This window comes from Rhea pennata, chromosome 4 (assembly GCF_028389875.1).
Source record: "Rhea pennata isolate bPtePen1 chromosome 4, bPtePen1.pri, whole genome shotgun sequence".
Lineage (NCBI taxonomy): Eukaryota > Metazoa > Chordata > Aves > Rheiformes > Rheidae > Rhea > Rhea pennata.
Window position 1 is genome coordinate 64,876,874 of NC_084666.1, and position 10,372 is coordinate 64,887,245.

General features: G+C 40.1%; 1 protein-coding gene across 5 annotated transcripts in view; it reads right to left on the reverse strand.

The window, feature by feature from the left end:
- The window catches only part of NPNT (nephronectin), a 52,111-nt gene extending 42,150 nt beyond the window's left edge, over positions 1–9,961 (reverse strand). For 3 of the 5 annotated variants that reach the window (XM_062574144.1, XM_062574141.1, XM_062574145.1), the window contains exons 1-3: positions 9,771–9,961; positions 8,347–8,447; positions 365–415 (exon numbers count right to left, since the gene is read on the reverse strand). In XM_062574144.1, the coding sequence (XP_062430128.1) occupies positions 365–415; positions 8,347–8,447; positions 9,771–9,841 (223 nt within the window). In that variant the 5' untranslated portion in view covers positions 9,842–9,961. The remainder of the gene's footprint in view (positions 1–364; positions 416–8,346; positions 8,448–9,770) is intronic. The other 2 variants (XM_062574142.1, XM_062574146.1) reach the window with 1 other exon arrangement.
- Positions 9,962–10,372: the final 411 nt, after the last annotated feature.

The window sequence follows — 10,372 nt, forward strand, 5'->3', positions numbered from 1 at the left end:
CACACACAATTCAATATCTCAAAAGCAAAATCAGGCCTTTTAAGTCTGCCAGCTTGTAAATGTGATGCTGGCAGCATAAATGATTTGCAGGAAGGAAAATATTTCTTGGGGCTTGAGGGAAAAAAATATAAAGAAAACAGGAAAAGTGCAGTATTTTAGATTGTAAGCACGTATCTTTCATTAGATAGGTGAATGGAATAGAACAGCCCTGTAAATTTCTTCCCCCTTAATCCTTCCCAAACCAAATAACTTTAAAAACATCATCTTGCCATGTATTATAGTTTTCAAGTAAACTTACAACTAAAGGCTATAACTCCAAGCCATAATCTTGTCAAAATTATTTCAAGAAATATATTCAGCTAACCTTTAGGCTGGCACCTTAGGCTGGCTATTCTCTGCCTTAAGACGTAGAAAGCTGCAAAACAAATATCCAAAAAAAGAAATTCCAGCTTTTTTATTATTATTATTTTTCCTTTAAGGAGGATGGACTTGGCTCAGATTTTTATCAACTTGTTACATTCCTGGAGACTTACACACATTCAACATTCAGAGCTTTTCTGAAATAAAAAAAAAAATCTGGTACACATTTTAGATTAGGAATACCTTACATCAGTATTTCTTTATGAGATTTAACAAACATTCTGATACGTAAGAGCAGTTAAATATAATGACATGATGCTATTCTTATTCAATCAATCAAGGAGCTACTTAGTCATGTCTCATAGGGGTACATAGTTGTAAAAATTCTCATGTTTCATAGTTTAAGTTCAATGTTTCTATTAACAGAACAGAAAAGCTTTTCTTAAAGAGACAGTATCCTTACATTTAAATAAATATATGTATTTTCAATGCTGCATCTCTATAAAGCAAACAAATGGTTAGCATCTGGATGCTAATTTGAGAGTAATTAAAATGATATACATTGTTAAGTATCTGAATATCTGCAACTAATAAAGATGCTGGCATATAAATTTAATGGTCATTTTTATAATGTTTGAATGTCATCTAAAGTAAAACTAATGTTTAGAGACCTTTTCAGATCTTACCAGCACATGAAACTAAATACACTACAAAAGTAAAACAAGATGCAAACACAGACCTATGTTTTGGGCTGTATTAGATCAATTTATTTGTCAATAAAATGAATGTTAGCGGCACAGACTGCTAAGCTACATATCCTTATTATAAAACATATTTTAAGTATTATGCGACCAACACTTAAGGATTTGCTTTGATTGCAACTTATTCTAGTTAAAATTGATTTCAACTGGTAAGGCCCTTAGTGGCTGTTCCAAAAGCCCACCAGAGGGAGGCTCCCCAAAGGCTGGGCTTTGAGAGAAGCTCAAAGTATGAATATACATGGTCAAACCATGTTACCAGAAGATTTTCATGAGAAAAATTGGACTATAAAACTATTCATCTATGTATGAAGTGCAGGAGGGGTACAATGAGGGAGTGGGAAGGATACTGTATCTTTAACATAGTAAAGTCATATTTTCATAGCTGCTTTAAAACTGTAAAAGCTTCGGAATTGAAAAAAGGTAATTGAATAAAAATAGCAAAACCTCATTTCCTTTCTTGCATGGCAATATTAAAGCGGTATTGCAATTCTGTATAAAATGTCTTTTCTAAAAGAACACATGAAAATGCACAAAGATATTTGTCATTTCTTAACAGCCAGACATGCTGCATATCAATATTCATTAACATTGTCAACACAATGCATTCATGTAGGCTGTATTCTTGCAACCACAAATTTACTAGTGAAACTATTACCAACTTTAAGGAGGCTTCTGCCAATGTGCCAGACTCCAGGAAGTCAGTATTTTCATAGCTCATTATTGACAAAATCATGTTTTTATTTTGCTAAAGATTTGTGCATCTTGGACTATACAGAATTGCCATTTCCATTTAAAGCACTGTTACGTACAAGGAATAAAGTCCTAAACAACATACTGCCTCTTCTCCCATTGACGGATGAGAGATGATTTATATGGGTAAACTCTCATCAACATTACTGTTGGTTATACAAAATCTCCTTCTAGGATCAATGAGAGCACAACCATCCCTTCCCCCCACCACCATCTTACATATCTGCAAATAGATTACACAGCACAGATACACAGTCTTTCAGCTCATGAGGACAGCAGCAGCACACACTGTGCAAGTTTCTTCACAGCTGTTGTAAGAAGGCAGCAGCATGCACAATTTCCAGCAAAGCATTTGGTTATGCTTGCATCTGCTATGTCAGTTTGTATAAGCTCCTCCTCTCTCCTGCAGATCATCTAAGAACCTCCTGAAACAGTATTCATTTTACTAGGTTTGGCTAAATCTAAATCCTAACCAGACAGCCTTCAATTAACATTTTTTACTGATGGAATACAAAGATAAGCTGTAAAGTGATCACTTGACTTGTACTTTTACTAATGTGCATTTCATTGTATAACTGCTTGATTGCTCTGACCCTAGGCTTTTAAAAAATAATTTGTCATGATTTTACTGTAAGATGGTGGGAAACTACTGTGTTGATCTATTCTGGTTTTGTCTCTTAGGTAAAACACTCAAACCTCAGCATGGAGAAATAACAAAATTGAGTTACCACACACAGACGCCCTAAAAATGCACACTCATCTTCATAATCCCTTCTCAAGATATACCTTAAAGACTCTTTTATCATTTAAGGAGAATTAAACATTTAGATGAGTGAAGTAACCAAGTTTACATCACTACTTAATAAAATCCAGTGGGATTTTATTCCTGTTAAACATCTCTTGTTGATCTAACTTTCTGCCCACTGGACAAACTCTCACAGTGCTTAAACAGGCAGATCTCTGCTGACTTCAACAGTCATGCAGATTCATGTCAACAGAGGATCTGATAGACGAGCATCAATTTACAGAAGTCACAGATCCTATCTTCTGTTTTGTACATGTGAATGCAGCAAAATGAACTATTGCTGTCACTGCCTCTAGCAAAGGAGTTGTCCAAACTGTAATCCAGAATGAAAATTCAAGCAGTTTTTTATTGCCTTTAAAAAAATGTAGCTTAACCCTTTAAATCTATATTAAAGTAGTATCTCTTGCTACCAACTCTTCTATAATAAAATGTGTTTAGCTCCTGGCCCTTAAACTGCAGCTGAAATTTCAAAGCAAAAGGCAGCCTAACCTTTAGTGTAGCTTGATTGTGAATAACTAGCATACAAATGAGTTAGACATGCAGCCAAGTACAAAGCAGGTGTATTTGGTTTGTGAAAAGATATTTGTAAGCTAGCTAGAAGAAAGGCAGATAGACCACTAGTTCTAAGAATGACATTGAAGGAACCCAGATGGAATATGGGTAAATATGTACACACAGCAAAAAATAGTATTTTTCAAATAGCCTTAGCATAGCCTGTTGGAAGGTAAAGGAAGAATTTCCACTTTCATATGTAAGATTAAAGAACATCACTAAACATGTAAGTTTCTGCATGAAATTAATGCATCTCTTATCCTCTCTTTTAGTCTTCTGATAGGTTAACCAGTTTGCAGAGCCCAGTACACGCACACACATTCATCACAGTGATTTCTGTACATTAGATTGTCAGCTGGTGTCAGTCAGCAATGGTTCCATGGACTTGCACATGGTTTGGCCTACCATGTGCCTACCATGGTCCGCCCTAGCAGAGACACTTGGACAAGGCCCGGATTATCCTTTTGTTGAGAAAGGCTTAGGGTCATTCTTAGAGAATGTTCTCACAGGCATTTCTTTAAGAGGATGGGATGGGATTCTGCTGGAAGTGCTCTCATTTGGTATCCTAGACTAGAGACACTACTGTTTTATACCCTGGAGTTTTCATTTCTCATCTAGTTCACAAAAATCTCAGCTCCAGCCCTACCTCTGCCAAGAATTCTCTTCCCTCAGATATTATTGCTAAACAACACATTAAAAATATGCTGAATTAACTTTCCACAACAAAGTTTCCCTGCTAGTGCCTGAAAAAGTGCCCCTGTGTGAGATATATGAAATGATGCATGCCCCTACTGAGTTTTGCCTTACTCATCTGTATACCTAAAAATCCACAGAATGGGTTCTGGGTCAGGAAAACACTCCCAGTACCAGAGATGCAGTGCCTCACAATGCAAGATAAGTTTAAGAATTAAAAGCAGAGTATGGATACTTGCTCTACGATTTTGCTGTGTACACAGCAATAATGCATAAAAATCCAAAATAATAGGCCTAGTTTTTACAAATCTCTCATCAGGCACTTTTATTAGAATACCTTTTTTCATAGAAGTAGGCTTTTGGGTGATTACTCCCACTTGCTGTTATTGATACACAAGTAAATTCCACAGAAAGGTCAACAATATGGGATTTTTGGACTAATTTCAATTGGAAAATTTAGCAATATCTAACCTTAAAATCCGAATCCTTTGAGTTCATCAGTGTGCAGAATCAGTTCTTTTGATGATGATGTTACTTCACATGAACTAAGACTTGCTGCTAAATAAAATTTCTGCTGCTTCCAAATTAGCCTTTTTACACGCCAATAAACCTAGTTTACATACTCGATCAAAACCTGATAAAGGCTACTTGGTCATATTAGCGATGGAATCTATCAGCCATTCTAAATCAAGATTAGGCCAGTAAATAAGATTGGCTGGATTTTTAGTTTACAATGACTTACAAACGCCAGTGTATTTATTTGCAGTCATATTTGTTCAGCACCTTTGAAAACATGGCTATATTTTTATCACTCTCAAACTGAGTTTAGCTGACTAAACTTGGATCTCACTTTGGTGTTCACAGCCTGTTAGGAACTAAGAAATCCAAGCTGCTTCAAAATTGTTGAGATTACCACAGTGAAGGGACACCTCCTTGGTGCATTTTCTGGAATTGAGAAGAGCATTTGGAAGGGCAATTCTATGACACAGCAGAGAGCATACTTCTACCAGCTGAAACGTTAAAGCTGATATTGAAGGCTTTGGAAATCAGACCTACTCACACCTCCTTACATAGACAAGTCTAGATTGTTGTAATTTATTAACAAGAGACAGATGACGTTTCAAAGGAAAAGTGTAAATTAGAGAAGAGGCCTGATTTCAACTTCTTCCTACACATTTATATGAGTGAAAAAGACAGTTGAGTTATGCTGACTTAATTTACTATGCAGCAGAAAGCACAGTTATGCTGTACATACACTCCTATGTTACTGAGTCAAAGTGACATAAAATTAATGACTCTGCACTTCACTCTGTACTTTCAACTGGTGCACCTCACAAAAGCAAGCTTAGCTAATCCAGTCTAGTTTCCATTTGCAACAGATTATGGACAGACAACCGTGAGAACTGAGTTACCATGGCTTAATGAGTTACCATTTGTCAGCTGAGCAACATTCCTACTGTGTTAGAGCTGGCAAGCACTTGCCTAATTCTCCTTCACAGTCAAACCATTACCTTAAACCATACAGTTGGTGTAAGCTAACATATTTCCTTCTCAATAGCTGTGGGCAGTAGGCATGTTCACGTGTGCTTGGAGGGCAGCTAGCACAGCTCAGCTGGACAGCAGGAAATGCGTCTGAGTGTGTTTGCAATCTCTTGTCCATGGCTCATCATAGATCAGAAGACGTGCAGCAACTCTGTAAACTGGGGCAACTCTGTCATGTATCTGAGCCTACATTCTTGCTACTTGCTGGTTCACAGCACCTCATGTTTTTTCTCTGCAAACTAAATTCAGAGGTGATCAGTACATTCACAGTAAATTATGCGTGACTAAACAGGAGAGTCCAAAAGTGCTGGAACACTCAGAGACATAGCAAGGACAGTTTAAGCTACATAGTTTGAGTATAGCAGTCCAAGTCTGCTAACACAGAGCTCAGCACGGTCTTATTGCTTGAATATTTACAGCTCCTTTTTGGACTCACCTGTAATCTGGGTCTCACTACTCATTTTTAATTTTGACTCTATAATCGTTTTCACTGCATAATTATGACTTATTCTAGAAATGGCAAAGAAAACACTCATTTAGTAAGGAAAGCCTGGCCTGTATGCATGCGATCCATTGCAGGGACAGGACTAAGGACTTTGTCTTTTACCATAGAGGGCAGGAAAAACAATTGCGCACTTGGTTTTTCAGAAAATTTTCAGTGATATCCCTTTGTGCAGTAAAACACTCAAGGACTCTTCGAGGCCAGGAATGCCATCTTCTGTGCCAGGTTAATCCTTCATACTGAACGCCACATTCCCAAGGTGGAGAGCTGACTACAGATTTGCTGTTTGGCTGCCAGCACTAGAAAGATTCACTCTCATTAAGTGTAATCTTTCCCTATATGATATGACTGGAATTTTCACCATGCACAACTGGAGCAGATTTTCTTGGTTTATTTTTCTAAAAACATTTTGGCTCCAATTTCAAAAATAGGATGAGCTGCTAAATTATTAAAAAGATCTTCACTCAAATGTCCAAGATCCTTCTAAACCAGACCCTCAGAAATTCTCAGCTCCTGATGTATGGAAAATTGGAAAAAAAAAAATGTACCGAGAATGCAGTGCAAATTGCACTTCAAACTCTGGTCCCAAATACTAGAGATGATCACATAAAATCCATCTCTGCACTTCTTGGAAAAGTGAATGGAGAACAAATCTATGGAAAAGGGACTTAAATGCAGCAGGAGGAGATGAGAATTTACCTAGCTTTTGTCTAAAAAAAGAATGCTTATGGAATGTGAGAAAAATGGCTAAGTCATTCCAAATAGCTTCACTAACAAAATTCAAAGACTAAAAAAAGTTTACTTTTTGATTATTATTGTTTTCAACTTCTAGTTATACATTTTTTTTGCTAAATTCACTTTATGCTATTCTCATCTCTCCAGACCATAAACCTCACAAACACCAATCAAACTTGGTAATAGTGAGAAATCAAAGGACAGATTTAACTGCAATTGACTTCAGTCTAAGTGCTATCAGTGAACTGAAACTTAGGGTCACAACACAAAAGACAACTTGACTAAGGAAAGGGACAAAATAACGTTTTTCACAGCACAAATTAGTGATCGTTGCCAGTTAGAGTCTTTGTAGTCTTAAACATACAAACGCTCAAAGATTTTCAAGAAAAACTGTGTTCTGAAAAATGGACATAAATTCTATCACCCCTGGAATGGCCTCAATCAACATACTTCACATCCTCCTTCCTACTCTAAAAACATTCATCTTAGGGAAATGACTGTTTCTGTTATGAACAACAGCCCTAAAATCAAAATGATTCATGGTACGGGCTAAGAGATACCAACCTGAGAACTCTGAATCGAAAAATAGTACTGGAGATATTATGTTCTAGAAGTATTTTCCATGCTCACACACTGGTCGTTTTATATACTTATTGAACACTGTGGGCTTTTAACAAACTTGGGAAGGAAGGAGCCAGTCTTGCTGCTTACAGATTTGAACAAAACCTTTGCTTAGAGTCTACAGTTGCATCTCCAGTGCTTTCTCTATCTCTTGCCTACATTCACTGCTTTGCAGATTAAACAACTAACAGTATTCAATACCCGTTTTACTTTCAAAATGGCTTAGCAAAGAATAATCTATTTTGCAGACACTTACATCTAAATCAAAATGCTGAGAATCAGTATCATAGGTTCGTTCCTGGAAAAAACTTACAGGAAATCATTCATGTACGTACTGTTAAGCGCATGAGCAATGATTTCCAAGAACAAAGTTTGTAATTTTAAGAGGCTGAGGTATGACACTCCTAACAACTGCAACCTCTACATAACGCTAGCTGCCAGCACAGAATGAGATTTAATTAATGAAGACCTACCTATCTGATTATCCTGCAATTATATCAAAAACTCTAAAAAGATGTGAGAATCTCAGAAAAGTCTCTCTTGATGTGTGACTCAACAAAAGGATGCTGTCAGGCTCACTTATACTCTTAGTATGGGATTACTGAAAGAACGTCTGAGCTTAATACCAATTGAACTGTTTGCATTGACTTTTAAAATGAAATGTCAACAATCTGGGTTTTCTTCTCAGACATAAATATTCCTATCCTGCAGTGCCTGTAACATATATACTGCAGTATTATGTCAAGCTATTACACCAGACCATGAAATAAAGTGGAAACAAAACAAATCAACAAATTCTCATTGCCCTAATCAAATTTTACCTTATTCAGATGCAATTATTTATAGTTCTTTTAATAACAGACAGAATCTTAACCTGACAATTTCCTTTTATTAAGTCAAACTCATGCGTGCAAAAGCCTAAGCCCTGCAACATAAGAATGGGTGTGAATATAAGAAAGATATAACTAGGTGTGTGCAAGCCTTTTCTATGAGTGACTAGAAGCCTCAGCAGCAACAATACTCACGTTGGCATTGCCCCCAGGATGCACGGGCCCAGCCCCAGCAGCAGTCGATTCTACTTCCAAACCGACACAGTCCTGTGGAGGAGATTATTTGTCTGGGCCACCTGAACAAGACAATTCAAAGTAGTCTGGTGAACCACTTTTAAAGTAGCTAAAATTATTCTACATTAAGAAAACCAAAGACAAAAAACAGCAAAAACCCTCCCCAGCATGGAGACATATACCTTTTTGGGGTAAAAAATAGCTGCTGAGTATTTAATAGTTCTGTCATTCTTACAATGTTTAGCTAAGAAAAGGTAAACGACTACAAGGGAAGAGGGAAAAAGATCATTAGAATGACTTTTTGAAGTCTGAAATAACTGACATACTTTGCTATGTGCTCACTACTGCCACTCTCAGGTTAGGATTAAGTCCTTTCAGAAGTCCGAAACACAGAATTTATAATGTGCAATAAATCACAATTACAAGATTTCAGCACTCATTTATTTCACGATATATGGCTAAATTTTCTTACTGAAGCATTAGAGGAGGAAAATCAGAACAAAAACTTCCTGTACTGTTAGACAGGGTATCAGTACAAAAGAACTGTACTCTTCCCTTGTCCAAAAGGAAACAGATACTGCAGTCTGAAACGTTACAAAGTAATGCCACAAAAATGTTTTTTTTTAACAACACGGTAAAATAAACACGTTATCCAAACAAATTCTAAAAAGAACTTTTTGGAGAAGGGATTGTCAGCTGATTTATATGCACACTAAATCATTTCGCTTGGAAGTCCGTTCATTTTCTTACAGTGCACCTGAAGCATTCTCCAGCTTGCATTTCCGCAGTTCACTACACCTGACACAGCTCAGCACCATCCATTAGGTGCACGCTCTCCAGGCATTCACTTCCATCTTGTTTCATGTTAAAACTTGAGCTGCAACCTTCATCGCGTTTCCAAGTGCCTCGGGGCACCGATAAAGTAATTTTATTTTCATAACGCGCGAAGCCCTTCATTTTTAATTTTTATAGAATACCATCCTATTGCAGCAAAAAACTTTTTTACACGCGAGGGACGCGTGCGTACCGCCGAGGAGCCCGCGCAGCCCCCACGCGAACGGCGGCGCTCCCCGTGCCTAGCAGAGGGCGAAGGACCGCGGCAGTTTGTCTGCGCAGCGGAGCGCAAGACCCGCGCCGGCCCCGCCAGCTCTATCCGCCACCCGCGCCGGGCCCCCGGCGATGCGCACGGGCAGCGCCGTGCCGCCCTCCCCCCCCAAACCTCCCCCGCGGCGGCCGTTAACGGCCCCCAACGGCCGCGCGCGGCCGTTGGGCGCCGGGGCGGGGGGGGCGCGCGCGAAGCGCCTCGGCCGCGCTGCCAGTGCCGCGGCGCGGGCGGCGGCGGGGGGCTCCGCTCTGCGCGGCGGCGGCGGCGAGCCGTCCCTTACCTTCTGTCAAAGTCGGCGGCCGCCCCGAGGCAGAGGCAGGAGGCCAGGAGCAGCCGCAGGCAGAGCTCCATGGCCGCGGGGGCTGGCTGGCGGCGCGGCGCGGCTGAGGGGCGCAGGCAGAGCGGGGCTGGCGGAGGCGCCGCCCGCCGCCAAGCCGCAGCCCGCCGAGAGGAGCCGCGCGGCGGCGGCGAGCCCCTCCGCCCGCCGCCCGCCCTCCCGCGCTCCGCCCGCAGCCGGCAGGGGCGCCCGGGCACAAGCCTGGACGGCGTCAAGAGCTGGCCGCCCTTCGCCAGCCAACACGCTCCGCCCGAGTAACGCTCTGCAGAAGAATTACACGGTGCGCGTGGTTTCTTCTGGCTCAAATGGCGGGCTATTAATAGCCCACAGATGTTGGCGCGCGCGGCACAAAGTGTCCCAGATCTTGGCCAGAAAAGTGACAGGTTTAAACGTTACCCACACACCAGGTAGCAACCTCCCAGTGCCGCTTACCAGCAGGGATCACCACAGCTGTATTCTGCATTAACATAATGAAATAAGGCAATTATTTTTGTTTGGTTTTTTACAAACTGCATCTTTCAGGACTTAACTGCAGGTACCCTGTT